At 38.4% G+C, this 17428-nt stretch overlaps 1 protein-coding gene across 11 annotated transcripts in view; it reads right to left on the bottom strand.

Annotated features, from left to right (window-relative positions):
• The window catches only part of FTCDNL1 (formiminotransferase cyclodeaminase N-terminal like), a 155408-nt gene that overhangs the window by 110695 nt on the left and 27285 nt on the right, over positions 1–17428 (bottom strand). For 3 of the 11 annotated variants that reach the window (XM_043446072.1, XM_043446074.1, XM_043446073.1), the window contains exons 1-3: positions 4766–4928; positions 3670–3753; positions 2531–2657 (exon numbers count right to left, since the gene is read on the bottom strand). In XM_043446072.1, the coding sequence (XP_043302007.1) occupies positions 2531–2657; positions 3670–3747 (205 nt within the window). In that variant the 5' untranslated portion in view covers positions 3748–3753; positions 4766–4928. The other 8 variants (XM_043446068.1, XM_043446069.1, XM_043446067.1 and 5 more) reach the window with 6 other exon arrangements.

Raw genomic sequence — 17428 nt, 5'->3', positions numbered from 1 at the left:
GTCAAGAAATTCATAGACAGTAATGTCCACTTCCTACATTGTCTTCCTTTACAATCGGATGGCTCAGCTCAGATACTAGGCTTTGGTGTCTATGAGAGACCTTCTCTTGCACTTTCTTCTGAATTTGTCAAAGTTCTCTTAACTCAGTCCAAGATGATAGCCTCTTCTGTTAGCAAATCGTATCACACTAAATTCTGTCTTCTTTCAATCTCATCTTCTATGCCTTGGCAATTTTTCCTTCCAAACACAGAGATTAAACCGGATCAAAAAATAACATCTGGAAAAACTAGGATAGGCCAATTAGTGCCTAGAGCAGAGGTTCCTGGGATGCATGCACCTGCCTGTTAGAAGCTGTTCTGACTCCAGCGTCTCCTTTTCAAAGGCCACCAACAGCCTTCAGATGTTAACGACTTCCAGCCTTCAGCCACGTGTGACTCACTGAAACCTGTAACCTGGAGGAGAAAGCTGCCATACCCATGTATGGTGGCCACCCATAACCCCGTGGTTATTTTTGAAGTTTACAAGCCTTGCTCAAGCTCCTTAAAAGTTCCTCGTATGCCTACAAAAGCAAATTCAAAGTGAAGGACAAAAGTTTTCAGGCGGTAATTAAGCCTTTCACTATGCCATTATACCTTTGTCGCCCTGTCCCCTGGCAGCTTAACAATTAATCTTTTCAAGGAGAGGGAAAATAAGTTACATACGGAACTACAGAGCTTACAGCAGCCCTACGCTATTAATTTTAATAATGTGAAAAGATAAACTTATGTCACTCACTCATAGCCAAATGAGCATCTACAGAGACCTACCCTGGTGTAGGTCTAAAATTTATAACTCAGCTTTCTTTACATAAGACCTTTCACACCATTTAAATGTTTTCACATTGCTTAATTGGAAAAAATATAGGTGATATAGTTTGATTCCACTCACTTAAAAATAAATGCCTTTAAAGTATCCGTAAAACAGCAGGTCATTTTCTTAACTAGTGCTACCTTCCCTGAATTTTTAAAGCTATGAAAGACAGAGCAGGAACGAGATCATACAACTTCTTTTTTATGTATTTTTTTCAACATACTTTAGCTTTTAGAAAAAAAGAGATAATTTTATTTTTTTCATCTGAAATCTTCTTCTGAAAAGCTTTTATTCTCAGTTTCATATGACTCAATTGATTCAAATGCTGAAAGAATGAAACACTCTCTCCTGCAATTTCTTAAGCATGCACATAGAAAAAAAAATTACTTCTGGCAGGAGGAGCTGTCAGTATGAATCTCAGCAGAAGTAAATTGTTTGGTATTTGTAATGGAGTATAATAGCTATAATTCCATTTGAGCTACTGCCACTAATAAGCTGATAAAAACTGTGAGTTGAGACCCAGGCGTCCATCAGCGTGTGACTTCCGTAAATGTCTCTGCCCAGTCATTTAATCACAGAATGTGTCTCTGTACATTCACCCAATCCCATTAGATGTACTATCTGACAATGCGGGGCCCAAGCTGGCTCTTCCCACAAAGAGAATGGAAAAGCACAGCTTGCATGCTGACTCCAGAGGAGTTTTCCTATCAGCAATTATCAGGAATTTTCACAGACATTCCTAGCCCCCCAAAGTTGCTAGATGGTAACTTAAATGTGCTCAGTGTCAGAAACACTAGGAAAAGCACCTCTCTCTCATGCAAAGCAATAACCAAATCAAAAATTACAATCAGAAATTAAAATAGACTGTTTCAAATGCTTCAGGGCTATGACCCTAATACTCAACCTGTTGCCAAAAAGCTGTTGATTTAATAACAAAGCTTTTGTATTTAAATGATGGTAAACCTGTAAATACACTATGTTTTGTGTATGTGTGAAAGTAAAAACAATATCTAGAACTACATGTCATCACATGATCATTTTAACAAAGGTTAAGAAAAGAGAGAAAGAGTAGCATCTCTAATAGTAAATACTGGTCCAGGGGGTAAAGGAGATTGAGTTTCAGTCTTCTGAATTTGAATGGCTGAATGATCTTACACACATCACTTAAACGCCTAAGAGTCTTCATACGGAGAAAATGGAGTAGATATATTAATGCTGTAATGACAGCCTAGGCTTTGCTGGCAGGAGTGCTTTTGAAAAGTACTTGGTATTCGACAAGTTTATTTTTTATTTAACCTGCTGAATAAAAAGCATAATGAATTATGCTCCTTCTATTAATGATCATACACATGGCCCATGAGGGCAGCATTAAACCTGTATGTGAATATATCCTCTTCAGGAGTCTGTCAATATCCTGAACAATGTGCATTTCAGACACCCTCTCCAATGTGAAGAAATATGCTTGTGGATGGTATGCAGGCATTTGGAAGAGAGTGTATGCGCACATCTGAGTAAGTGATCTATCTCAGCATTCTGGAGCCAAGCTATGATAGCCCAAGAACAAGGGAGAAAATTCAGGAAGAAAGCAGAAGTGTGTTCTATGGACACTGTCAGCAGAATAAAAAAATTATTCTTATTATCAAAACACTACATATTCACATCTATTGCCTGTTGTTCCTACCATTTCTTTCAAGAAGAGCAGCTTTCGCTATGTTCTCAACAATGTACTTTTTTCTGGCTTCTGAAATGTTTAACAAACAGGCAGCCAAACGGAGCCCCACTCGGCAAGAAGACATGGTGATTTTCTTCTAGAAAAGGAGAAAAATGAGTCTTCATTTTGGTTTCTACAGTTTGTTCATATTTTCACATTCATTAAACATTTAAAAAGTCATAGCTGTTTGGAAACCAGGTAGCCATAACATGAATACTTTACTATTTCAATCATAGGTAACACCTAAAGGATATCATCTCACATTGACAGCCAAAAACTATGCACATGAGGTCATGCACATATGAACATATGAAGACAGTAACACACTAGAAAATATCCATCAAGTACTCAGTCTGAATTCTGTCATGGGAAACTTTTTCATTAAAGTATGTCACTCTCTTTTAAATATTGCCTTCTATAGTTTAATCCTGTTTTTGAAGAAGCATGATACTTTTATTAAATAAGATTATTGGGGAAATACAGAAAAGAGAAACGAGAGATTACTTAATATGCTGATTCTTACAAAAACTACCCTGACAGAAAGGGTACCTCCACCAGCCATGCCATAGATAGTACATGAACATATATAAAGGAGATTCACTTGGAGGTTTTAAATAACTGTTTGACTAAGTTCCTCTTGTACTTCGATCTCCATAGTCCCTAAACCAGTTTAAAATCTTTCTCAGGACTTTGTACATTGAACTGAAAGCTGCCATGGAGTACTCCGATAAGTTACTCAATAATCAGCCAAAAATGTGACTGATTTCTTTGAAACTGGAATCATCATACAAGTTTTGGAGGTTGCTTTGACTTTCTTCAGTACCCCAGAACAGTATTTTCAACTAGTTATCTTTCCAAACTTCAAATGATATTATGAACTTAAGTTTAAATATTGCAAAACAAAAAATCCCCCCTTTTTAAGATCAGGTCATCATATTTCCACCTCTTTTAAATATAGCTAAAAGTGAAGGTGGCCCTCATGAACTCATTCAGTAAATTTTACTGTAGAACATTTTGTGACAGGTAAAGTCCTCCCTGTGAGGGGTACTGCAGAGAACGGTGCACAACTCTGAGACACACATTAAGCTCGTAAGTTAAAGCTAACATGCTGTGGTGTGATTAATAGTGTTCTCCGTGCATAAATCCAATGGCTTCTGTTCACTAGGACTGTTCGTTGGCCTGATCATTCTAACCTAAGAGGAGATAACAGGGCTTAACCGTTAGTTCAAGTTTTCACATCGTGACCATCATCTAACGGTTGAAAATCCAGAAAAAACAGCGTCATTAGGATTCTGTAGACATTAATAACACTGTTGCAATAGAGCAGCTCAGACCTCTCTCGTTTTTATGTAAACAAAAAATTGCTTTACACAAGGGGTGTGGGCGTCTTCTGGCTTTCATTTGTTTTCAGTGTGTTTATGTAGCTTAATTGTCTCATCAGGCACTTTCCCAACATAATTATGCTTTTTAACAAATGGTGTTTATGGCAACCCCTAACAGTGCAAAAGAAAGGATTAGTTTCATCCTCTCATTCCACATTTTGATTCCCTGTGGACAGCTAAATCACACAAAGATGGTGTTAGAAAAATCGACCTTCATTGCAAAAGCTGAAATTAGCGGCAGTATCAGGCTTTTGGCAAGCACTCAGGCTTATTAGTAGAAAGGGCAAGTCTTTCTCTTCCTCCTCCTCCTCTAAGAATTTGACCCCGAGCAAGACCCCAAACACTTGTGGTTTGAGAGGATGATCGTAATTCGCCCACCCCTTGGATCACCTTTGGGATTACTTCCGGCTAGAGACCCAAAACCTGCCTCCCTCGGAGGAACTGGGTGGACCAGTGCGGAGCAGAGCAGTCCCCAGCGCTCTGCCACATCACCTGCGTCCGGCGCACGCACCACCGCTAGCCTTTTAGGGCCGCAGAGGCTCGTCCCGGAGGCAAAGCGCAGTGCGGGGCAGACGCCGCCGCGGGCCCTCCCTGCGCGGTCCCGCGCGGGTCCTAGCGTGGAGTGGCCCAGAGCCCCGTGAGACGAGGGGTGGGCCGAGGGTAAGACCGAGGGGCTCGCTGTGGGCCCCCGGGGAAGCCAGCGAGGGGATCAGCGTCCGCGGGAGGCGGGGCCGGGAGCCAGGGGCGGCGGGCGGCGGCGCTCCCGCGGGCCCGCCTGGAGCTTGCGGCCACCTCGGCTGCTCGCGGTTTGCGGGGGACCCACCTGCGCGCGCCGCGGGCGGCGGGGTAGGACGGCGCCGAGCCCAGGCGCCGCGTGACCAGTGCGCCGCTTCCGCCGCCGGCCCCGCCTCCCGGGCGCGCTCCAGCCCCACCGCCCGCTGGCTGGGCTCCGATCTGAGCTTCCTTCCTGCCTCTTCCCGACCCGACCCGACCGCGTGCTGCGTCCCGGAGAGCTTAACCTTTCTTCTAGAAGTGCCTTCCCACCCCGCCTGCTTTAACTTGGAACTCTCCACGGTTCTCTTGTAAATGAATGACTTTTCAAAAGGGAATTAGAATCTAATGATGAGGTCATTACTCATTGATCCTACACCAGCAGGGGGCTCTTTTCTCTATTTACACATTAACTCACCGCCCCCCCGCCCCGCACACACCCCCCCTTTGATAAATTCCCTCCTGAGAAACACTGTCCGCGAGCGACTGTGAATATGATCTGGACCAAGACAAAAGCATATACCCGTTTAGTCAAAATTACGAGTAGGAACCAGGCATTAAGCATTTCCCTTTTTTCTAGGCCAGTGAACCTTGAGAATACATTTCTCTTCCAAAAAAAAAAAAAAAAAAAATCAGGACCTGCTTTCTTTTTAATGTAACAAGGATTAAATGTCACCATTTTGATCCAATTTTGTTCCCGAAGTGAAATAATCACTAAATAACTACTTGGGTGGAATACATTAATTTTTAAATCTATTTTTTATTTTCTAATTATACTTTTTAAACACAGATTTGAGGAAATTAACATTTATGTGGACATTTGGTTTCTAGCCTAATGTGGCATAAAAATAAGTAACATAATGAGTGTTAAAAAAAATCAGGTTCATGATGCTTCTCACATCATCATCATTGTACTTAGATGTCACAACAGTATTATGTGCGATTGTGTCAGATCCAGCCTTCTCCATCTCAGAGTGTTGGCAGGTAGGAGGGTTGTTGGCAAGAGGAGGGGTGTTAACCTCAGGATCCTGGATCCTTTCCAAGGCTGGTAATTACATTCTGCCAGCCAAAATTCATCCCATAATTTTAATTGGATAAATCCTTTCTGGCCTAAGCTACTGCTATGCCTGTCAAACTGTTGCCACATTTCACCCCAGAGGTGTCTGTGTTTTAGTTGCAAGAATCAGTCCCTTTGAGGTTGGTTTATCAGTTTAAATCCTCAAAGTGCTTTGGGACCCTAAGGAATTAAATATATATTTGAGGGTTGTTTTTTTTTCCTATTGAATCTGCATAGAAAATGTATAAAATAGATTTATATGCATGTTAATGTCTGTTATCTAATGTCAGCAGATAATTTTGAGAGCTCTTTAACCAGATCAACATCCCTACCTTTCTCTTCTTTCTAGAAATTCTTATTGCCCATAGCTTTCACTTCCAGTTTCCAAAAAGTACCTAAGTATCCAAAGTTTCTTTCCACGGAGGACAATAGAAGTGAAGCCCTTATTTTTCACCTCTCCAACAATCCCATGCGATAACTTGCTAAGACAAAAGACAGAGTAGACATTACACCCCTCCAGAGAAGATGGGGCTTCATGATCGTAGCTGTAGCATCTGCCAGGACTAAATCTTCCTCACCATATCTCCTAATCCTCTTTGTGAGAATCACTCTCCCTTCCAGGACTGCTGGGGCATCAAGTAAGATAAGGCCTCTGAAAGCATCAACACAGAGGAGTTACTCAGTAAGCCTTGCCCTTTTCTCCACTGCAGCCATGTCAAACACAAATGGAGGGAAAGCAGGGCCCAGGGTTCTTTTAGAAAGGGGGGCAGCCTCTGCCCCTGCCTGAGGACTGTAAGCATATCTTTTTGAAAAAGACAAGGAGACGGATAGCAGCAAGGCTGATGAGACGTTTAGCATTGAGATTGAAAGTCTTTTGCTGTCTTCAGGAATGGAAAAGTACCCTCGGTGTTAGTTTATCACGTGTAATTCTGCCCTGTTTTAAAAGAGTGTACATCACATTTACAATTGCGTATATTAAACATCTCATTTTTGTTTAACTTAGCATGCTTCAGAGGGACATTTTCATACTTTTTGGGTGAATGTGTTACTTTGATTCCTCATTTCTTCTGCTGTAAATCCACATTCTGGGCATTAGTTGTTTTGCTCATCGTGGATTCTGTCCAGAAACAAGTAAGTACTGGAAAGGGAGGACAGCTCAAAGTCCCAGTGTCACTTCCATCAATGACAACTGCTTACGAACACTCCCATAGCTTCCCCGTGAGACAAAAGGACACTTTTCTAAATTCTTCATTTTCATTTTTGCAAGCAGAGAGAAAACAGTTCTTGTTCTCAGCCCATCAGAGTTGAGGCAGGTCAAAGGGGGAGGCTCCGCAGACCCACTGGAACCCAGAGCCCAGTGCTGCTTGAGTGGGGCTGGGACTCGGGTGAGTGAGGGAGCCATTCAGCTCAGGCTCAAAATAGAAGTGGTGCCAAAAGCTTCAGTAATGCAATACTTTAAGAAGTCAATACAAAGCAATAAGTCAGTGCTGAACAAAATATCAAAATTTTAAGGAACATCAGGAGCCTGTTTTACACTTGTCGGCTCAGCCACACTCACCTCAGCCTGTGGTTGTGTTCCCCTGCGTGCCAGCCCGTTTCTGATTGTAGGGTTGAGAAGAAACTACGCCACTCTGCCTTGCCTACATCCTCTCTTCTGCCCCTGAAATGGGCAACAAAACCAAAAATATCAAGGGTAGAAATTTCCAGGCCAGCAGATACATATAATTTATAGTTTGTTTAAGAGTTTCATTATTCTTGCCTGGAGAATTCCATGGACAGAGGAGCCTGACCGGCTACAGTCCAAGGGGTCACAGGGGGTCAGACACGACTGAGCAATTCACATAACACACACAAGAGTTTCATGTATAGGAGACTTGGCCAATTTGAAGACAAATCCTTATTAGGACAAGCAAAAGAATCAACTCTACTAACAATCCATTTCACTACCTACTTACCTGATGCATTTCAGAATATGATAATCAGAAAGCTTCCTATTGTGCTGTGGAATTTTGAAATAATGTTTTAAAGAACATTTCAATTAATACAATGAATCATTTTCTCTTTTCATATTCTAGCATTTATCTGTGTTCAGGGAAATATGAGTAGAAAATTTCTCTTGGAAAGATAAGACAGTCTAGTTACAACTCTGAGCTTCCACAGCAGGGAGCACAGTTCGATTCTTGGGATGGGTACTAAGATCCCAAGCAGTGCAGAAAAAAAGAGGAAAAAAGAAGTCTAATTCCATGTGCAATTTTTCTAAGGTTACACTTTCACCATATTTTTGCACTATGTCAGATTTCATTCTGCCTTTTTCCCTCCCCTGGGAACTTGAGAATTTTGTTTCTTCTTTCATATAAATGTGGTTTGACAAATGAAGAATTAAAAAAGAGCAACTTTAGTTGTCACTCTGGGACAAGTTAAGTGCAGAGCGGATTTACTTGTTTGGATTAAATTATTTGAATTATGTGATATTATGAAATATGTGTTCTATTAGTTATTTTCTAAATAGCAAATAGGCTTCAGTGCTGCTTACTTAGCGTGGGGAAACTGTGCTATTCATTTATTTTAAAAAGAAAAGGAGCTTGATATCCGGAAAGAAGTTACAATAAACAAGAGAAATAATTCCATTGGCCTTACATTTTTACCTTTAATTATGGGAAATGGATCGCTAGCCATTTTTGTCTTAATGAAGGGGGGGGGGGAAACAGAGGAATTGCCAGAATTAGCAAGTTCTCATCTTTATTAATATTTGGGAAATATCTTTCTCTTTACACAACATGAATTCTTGGATTCTTCCTCTTTAGTTGACTGATCTCTTTATCATGAAAGACCAGCAGACTACAATGTAAGCATAGTTATTAGTTTAAGCTGGAATCCCTTGTTACGCATTCTATTCCTTCATAGCTGGAATATCTCCTGTAACTAGCCAAAAAAAAAAAGTCTATGATCTATTCATCCTCTAATTCATTCCTTTCCTTTTCTGCCTTCCACATGGTCATTTCTTTATGCATTCCTTCATTATGCAGCCTAGGTGTCAAATGGAAAGAAGTGTCTCCCAGAGCCTCTCTCCAAAGCTGTTTGTTTTTTTAAAAAAAAACAAAACAAAAAACAACCTATTGTTTATACTACAGAGGAAGAGCAATCCCTAAATTGACTTTGAGTTTTTGCTGAAAATTTGTCTTAATTTATGAGACTACATTAATTCATAAAATGTATCTTATATTATCCACAAAAACACTGAGAATGTTTAGAAACATTTCCCCTAAGTAACATGAATTTTTGGTGCATTATGAGGTTTAATCGGCATCTACCTAAGAAATCCAACTAGTAGGTGATGACTGCCAACCTGTATTAAGAAAAATGACACATCTTGGGACAGACAGTCCAGTAGTGTTCAGTCATGCTCTGTGCACTTGTAGGCACTTTTGTGTTATTGTTGTTTAATGTCCTAGGGACATGCAAGTGAATGCCAGCTCTTATTGACACCAACAGGATAACCTCTCGCATGCACAGGAATCTGAGACCCTGAGCAGAAGCATCCTGTGAAGTCTGCAGGCCCTAATTCCCATGTGTGTTCAGAGCTATCCCTTGCTCTGAAAAGGAGAGAACCAGTTCTCCTGTTCTTGGGCAGATCTGCAAGGTCTGTCTCTGCAGGGAATTCAAACTGAAGGTTCAAGGCATTTTGAACCTTCTGGATTTGTACCACTGATTTGTTTGTCTTTTACTGTCTGGTTCAGTGTTTGAAAGGATTTAACTTTTTAAAATCATATCTTTTCATTACATTTAAATAGAAAATGTCTAATTTCAGAGGAAGAAGTGGAAAAGTTAAAAATTGTTGGTACTGTTATTTTTAATATTTTCTTTATCCTGCCTTAAGCCTCTCAGTTATTATTGAAATCTTACTTGAAGTTCTGTGGTTTTTAAAAAAGATTTGAAAATAAAAACTCATAGAATCTTAGGTCAGAAGGGACCTTAGAAATTCTTATAATGTTTGCTCAAACAAAGTTGGACCTGGAACAAATACGCAGTAGGGTTGGAAGCAGAGTTTGTGATAAAGCAGGGTCAGGCTAGGCAGTGGGGGTGTCCCTGAAGTCCTGCACTCTGACCCCCTAACTGCTGCTTCCGTGGGCCCTCCGAACTCCAAGGTGCCTTTGAAAACAACTGACTAGTTCAACTACATTTCTGGGATTTGAAACCCTTTTTGTAACATCATACAAAGTTCTCATCTTTTGAAGATTAACCTTCTATATTGAATCGAATCCATGATACTGTCTCAAAACACAAGCACTGTAGAAAATCCACACTACTTTTTAAAATTATTGGATCGGTTTTAATAGTATTTTTCTGTGGAGGAAAATAAATATGAATGGATATTCAAATCTGAAATGACCCATCAAGGGTTTTAAATAATACTTGTGGAAACGTGGTACAGAAACCAGAAGGTTTATAGATTCGGGGGAAGAAGAAAAAAGACTCAAAAAGATACAATCAAATAGAGTAGACAGTTATAGTCAGACAACGGGCAAGGATGAAAGTGGTTTAGATACTGTATCACTAACAGGTTCAGGAAACTGTAATACAGCCCAGGCCTTCTGGGTGTCTCTGTCACTTTTGACATCAGTTCATTTCCCTATTTGGGGCAAAAGAATGGCAGTGTCCCTCATAGGAGATGTCTGTATTTTATTTATATATGAAGCCCGTTTTTCTTTTTTGAAAACCTCCTTTCAATTTTTTTTCTTTCATTTCATGTTATGCCATTTGATCGATGGGCTTAAATTCTGAATGACAACAGAACTGGTCTGTAGCAGTGGTTTCAGCTACCCATATTTTAAAGCTGAATTTAAATTACAAATGTTAAAATATTAAGTGAAAAATATATAATGGAAATACATTTTGTAAATTAAGATCAAATATCCACTTGATAGCTACTAATTGACTCAAGTGAAATTCAAATAATTCTTAATCTTTGAGTTTTCTTCATTTATTAATGTAAGACATAAAAAAGAGCCCAGTGCTTTTTAGGCCAACATGAATGGACCTAGAGATTATCATACTGATTGAAGTAAGTCAGAGAAAGGCAAATATCATATGATATCATTCTATGTGGAATCTAAAAAAAAATGATATAAATAAACTTATTTCCAGAACAGAAACAGACTCACAGACATAGAAAACAAATGAACAGTTACCAAAGGGGAAAGGTGGGAAGAAGAGAGAAATTAGGAATTTGAGAGGAACATATATATACTACTATATATAAAATAGATAAACAACAGGGGTCTACAGTATAGCATGGGGAACTATACTCAATATTTTGTAATTACCTATATGGAAAAGAAATCTGAAAAAGAATATAAATGTTCTTTTATATATATCATATATAAAACTGAATCACTTTGCTATACACCTGAAACTAATACAACATTGCAAATCAACTATATACTTCAATGAAAAACATTTTTAAAAGACCCCAATGTTTCATTTCCCTAAAACATTTATGAAGTAACTGTTCAAAGCATAAAACATATGTTAACTATTCCAATCTAATTAGATTGTTTAAAACATTGATAAAAGTACAAACAGAGAAGACTGTGTGCAGAAAAGATATTTTAAAAATTTATCCTGGGTCACCCTATAGTAGTTACTGATACAGGAATAAACTAATCAGAAGACTGTATATTCTTCAAGATAACTTGATCTTCTCAAATATGTCCAGCCTTAAACACCAAATACATTAATAGGAATATATTATACTTTGTTCATTATAATGAAGTTAAAATATCTATAATAATACAAATTTTATAGATGAAAAGTGGTATTTTCTTTACAGATATTGTGACTTTGATGGTTGTAATATAAATCAAAGAATATATAGTTTAATATATCTAATGGCTTGACTTTATAACTATAAAACAGTGTTAAAGCTAAATATAAACCTGAAATATATCTCATCAAACACTTTAAGGATGTGAAACCCAGACCTAAAAAAGTTAAGTGATTGCCACATGTCTAGTGTATGTGTGTGTGTGCACGCGTGTGTGTGTTAGCTGCTCAGTCATGTCTGACTCTTTGTGACCTCAAGGACTGTAGCCCACTGTAGGCTCCTCTGTCCATGGAATTCTCCAGGCAAGAATATTGGAGTGGGTAGCCATTCTCTTCATCAGGGATCTTCCTGATTCAGGGATTTAACCCAGGTCTCCTGCATTTCAGGCAGATTCTTTAATGTCTGAGCCACCAGGGAAGCCCATGTCTAGTATCAGTCTTCTATTTTAAAAATACAGTGTTTGGAAGATGGAATCCAAGACCCTTCTCAGTGGGGTCCCATCTATATACTTTTAACAGATTTTCTCCTTTCCTTTTCCTAACCCTCCTCCTTAGTCTAATCTCATAGCACAACAGTATACTGTTCGCCAAACACAGTTTGAACTACCGTATGTCTCTGGCTTCGCTTGTGCCTCATTCAAAAGTTTATTCTATGACCACCCTCCACCCACCTAGTAAAGAATCTCCACCTCTAGCACACCTTCCTGGATTCTGCCATCTTCTCCAAAAGTCATCATACTGTGTTCTCAGAACATCTTACCACTGAAATATTTATCACATATTACTGTTATATTATTTCATAAGTGTCTCTCTTCTTCTGTTAGTCTCAACAGGGATAAGGTAATTCTTGTCTTTTTAATCCCTAGAGTTTAGTGCAGTCTTGAGTTGTAGACACTTTGTAAGAAATTTGTTAAAGAGTGAATTAATGGACTGATAGGTTGATTTATCCATTTATGCATATACTTATATATATGAACTATTTGATGAATGAACTGACAAACCAACAAAGGAGTGAACAAATAGGTCATTTTTTTATCTTAGCACTATCTATATTTAGGGGAGGATAATTCTTTGTTGTGGTTGTCCTGAGCCTTGTAGAGTGTCTAGCAGCATCCTTGACCTCTCCCCGCTAGATGCCAGCAACAGCAAACCCCTCAAGTTGTGACGATCAAAAATGCCTCTAGTCTTTGCCAAAGGTACAACTGCCCCTGCTTAGGAACAGCGGGAGTAGGTGGAATGACGTCTGGAGGTGGCAACTCAAGTCGAAGGCAGAGATTAGAACTCTGGTCTCTGTTTCATTCCAGTACTTTTCCTATTAAGATTTTTCCCTGCCGAGATCCAAGTTCAATTCTTAGTCCTCTCCAAAATATTCTTAAAACCTGAGATCAACAACAGAGTTAACAGAAGTATAATCTATGGGATAAATTATTAAAAAGCAATATGAGTAAAAGTATGCCTTTTTTGTATCAATGGATTTGGTTTTGCTTTTTTTAAAAATAGTATATTATCTCTAGTGGATGTTATTAAATGGTACTTATTTGGCCTTGCCTAAAAATTGCTCCTAGAAGGCATATGGTTTTTAAAATTTTTCTAAATGCCGCTTCATAGCACCATCTTGTGGATTTTAGAGGAATTCATTGATTTCAGTTTTAAATGTCTGGTTATAAATATTTATCTAGATAAGGAGAAAAAGAAAATAGAGAAACTATTTTAAAAATTTTGGACATTCTTTGCTTATTTAAATGCTCTACTGAACTCTGAATTAGGGACTTAGTTGAAATTTGACTTCGACTTTTTTTGATATTTGGCCAAAATTTCTATTTGGCTTCAATTACATCCTGCCCTTTGGCTTTTGGAAAGTCAAATAGCCATATACCTACGTCATCATCATCATATCTGAATCTGTACAGTCAGCAAAGGCGCACATAAGGCCAACAAGGAAGGACATTCTAAGACACTGGTTAATGTTTGAATATTAACTTTGAATGTACAGCTACAACTGGAATTAAAAGTTCCTTGTATGGTGGAAGTACTGGAAGAGCAAAGTGTTACAAAATTTGGGAAGATTGTGGAAGCAGATGTTCTTTTGTTAAAAAAAAAAAACCAAACTTTTAAGTTGTTAAATGGAGAAATGGGGACTGGATTGATGATAATATGAATATTTATTCCTGTACCATGATATCAAATTTATAAAATTTTATTACTGAGATTTTTTTTTATTGTAAAAGGGTAATTGCAAGTACACTTCACATTTCTTCTTCTATCCAACAGGTTTATTCTATGATGATATCCAGCTTCAGCCTCTGAAAATTGTTGATATAATACTAAGTCATTGGGCATTTGACCTAAATATGTATTTATATGCCTCTATTCTAAATCTAAAAGGAGAGTAAAATTGAAAGATGACACAATAGACTTAAAGTTTCTTCCTCTTTTTTCAAACATGTGAATTTTTCTCCTCTGACTTGAAAAAAAAAAATATTCAAGCACAAACTATGATGAGCATCAAGTGCTAAGAGCAATACTGGGAATCTACAGGGGATTATTGATGTAGAAAAAGCATTTCTACTAACAGATGGAATCAAAACCTGATTTTACAGACAAAGTGTTTAATTGGCTATCATTCTTATTCGTCCGTCCCATCCCAATACACAATCTTCTTCTCTTCTCCATGAGACAAACTTAGCATAGCCATTTACTAAAAGATTCCGTTACTTGATCATCTCCTTTGTTCACCTCTTCAACTGTAAGAATTGTCAGTGGGGTTCAGCCCAGGACAACTGGATACCCAAGCTCCTTTCTTCCTCAGAGAAGGTATCATTACTTTGGGAAATGGGAGAAGGCAAGGTGTTAAAAAGGGAAGAAATTTTCCTGCAGGAAATTTCACATAATTGTTTTGATCCCAAAGTAATTATTTTATCATTCAGGACAGTGGACTGCTTTGCCTGTCTGTGTAGCTTAAAATAGAGCCCCAGCAGGTGGATCAGGAAGTGAAATCTAACAACCACAACGACAATAATTGCATTGGCATTTAGCTGTCTTTAACCCACATTATCTCTGTAAGTAGGGAGCCAATGCTATGAATAACACATTTTTGGCTTTGAGCAGATACCGAGATTAGTCAGTATTGCATAGTGGAACAAACTGCAGACCAGAGATCAAGTAGCCATAGTTTTATTCCCTCCTGTCACCAATGGTATGAATTAGACAAATGACTCAGATTTTCTGCTCCTGGGTTTCCATATCTGTAAGTTGAAAGAGCTGGAGAAGGTGTTCTGTAATGTCATTTGCAGCCTAACAGGTTAAGATTCTATGAATTATCCTATTGGGTAGGAGCACAACCTCACCTCCATATTCTCTTTCTGGGAATGGTACTGAGGGATGATTTGAATAGTGTTGCCTGGCACCGTTTAGGGATCTAACAAGAACATCTCTAACTTCTCCTAGTCACCAAAGGTAGAAGATGGTACATTCAAAAGCTTAACACTATTTAGTTTCGATATATAACACATCTCCATAGGAAGAATTCATTTTACTTGTAAATATTTTCTTCAAATTTCATAGGATAGCACCTACTTCTAACTATTCAAAAATCTAGGTTTCAAATTTCTGAACCTTTCTATAGATCACATATCTTTTAAACAGTCTTTTTGTGAAGAGGACCTACAGAATATATCTTCCTTGAGACGCTAAGTTTTCCACAAAGAAAATGAGTTTGGATCTCACCACATGGTATCTTGTTTTCTGAGATATTCACCATGCCCGTTATAATTTTAATGATTATGAAATCCACTTCTATCTTTATTTTCTGCTTGTTTTTATTTAGTTTATTTTGGTCTGGCAGAACTTTTGGGGCGGGGGGTTGGGGAAAGCTATTGTTGAGGGAAATGGCTTTATCTTTCTAAGCCTACTTCAACCTGATCCAACACAGAAGCCATTCCTGGCAAGACATGATGCTTCTAGATAGGTTTTCCAGTTTTTTTGTTTTTTATTGTATTTAATTATTTCTTTCTAGAAACAAGAACTCCTGAACTTTCTCTTTAACATGAGGATGACCGTTTGGTAGAGTACATGAACTACTTAAGTCCAATCTTTAGGTACTATCAAAGATTCAGATATCTCCTGCTTACTGAAAGTACCCCTGCAGGTAATTCAGAAATAAGGTAATACAGGTAACTAACATGCATATGCGTGTGTGTTCAGTCAGTAAATTGTGTCCAACTCTCTGCAACCCCGGGGACAGTAGTCCACAGGCTCCTCCTCCGCGGGATTTCCCAGGCAAGAGTACTGGAGTGGGTTGCCATTTTCTCCTCCAGGGGCTCTTCTTGACCCAGGGATCGAATCTGAGTCTCCTGCATTGGCAGGTGAATTCTTTCCACTGAGCCACCTGGGAAGCCCAAACTAAGAGTATTTGAGACATAGATGGTGGGTTCCTTTGTGCTGCCTTGTTCAGACATGGTTTTGGTAATGAAAATCCATGTCTGATATTCACTGGGAAAAAAGTGCTTGGAGTGTGAGAGTTTTTAAAGAATATACATACATACAGAAAAGTTACATATTTATAAGAACTGAGATCAGTTAAGGACTCAGAACCTGCCACAATAAGAAGTAAGAAGGGATAACATTTCTATTTAATGCTAATTTCCCCTACGCTAAACCCTCACCTACTGAACCAGCATCCTGACCTGATTTATGTTGAACATTAGACAACAGTTGTAGCAAAGGTGATGAGACAGTCAGTTAACCTCTAACTCAGGCTTGGTTTTAAACTTAACCTATAGACACATTAAGATAGCAGTGTCGGGGAAACTAACATTATTTATTGTCATTGTACATGATGTTATATTATCAAATATTTTGATTAAAATAACCAGTCAAAATATTTTTGGTAAATGAATTTCATACCATTTCTCTATCTTAATTAATGCCATTATATGGTCCCGCATATTTTAGTATGACAATTATGACAGTTGTCATTGTGCTTATCATTAGTATCATATCATTACTAATGATAATTTTGCTTCTATTTAATATTTCAAGAAAATATTTTTATAATATGTTTTTCTCTTAAAGTTATACACATTCATATTATTTTACCTTATTTACAAATTAAGCACATTTAAATTACTAATCTACTTATAATTTTAAATGAGAAATGCTTTTTAAAAAAGCAACAGGAATTAGAGTGCCCAAAATATTGAAAACATAATCCCTTTAAAAATATCCACCATCCCTCTCCTCTCTTTCTAATTCAAACTAGTTTCCTTTGAAGACGTCTTTTGCCAACGTTTCTGCAAACTATTTTTGTTTGAAAATTTCAGGGTGGAATAGTTTTTAAGATGAAGGAAACTGTATTTGCAATTACAGCTTATAAAGAAAACCATAAACTCCTTTTGGCATCAATTTGACTCAAGGTCAAAATTAGATTTCCTCTTCCTATACTATTTGAATTATAAACCTCTCTTCTTGTAAGGGGATTTGAGGGATCAGCTGGAAACTGCAACATATTGTGTGAATACTAGAGTTAAGGTACCATTTAAAGGGAACAGCTCACTTAATTTTAACCTTGTTCTGTTACAGTAATGATTTTTCACTTTTAGCACAGATGCTATTGTGCGTGTGTGCTAAGTCACTTCAGTCATGTCTGATTCTTTGCGACCCTACAGACTTTAGCCCACCAGGCTCCTCTGTCCATGGGATTCTCGGGGCAAGAATGCTGGAGAGGACTGCCATTCCCTCCTCCAGGGGATCTTCCCAATCCAGAAACTGAACCTGCATCTCTTTAGTCTCTTGCACTGGCAGGCGAATTCTTTACCACTAGCTCCAGCTGGGAAG

This window comes from Cervus canadensis, chromosome 24, assembly GCF_019320065.1.
Source record: "Cervus canadensis isolate Bull #8, Minnesota chromosome 24, ASM1932006v1, whole genome shotgun sequence".
Classification (NCBI taxonomy): Eukaryota; Metazoa; Chordata; class Mammalia; order Artiodactyla; family Cervidae; genus Cervus; species Cervus canadensis.
Note: the sequence above shows the minus strand (reverse complement) of the source record. Positions and strands in the feature narration are given on the sequence as shown.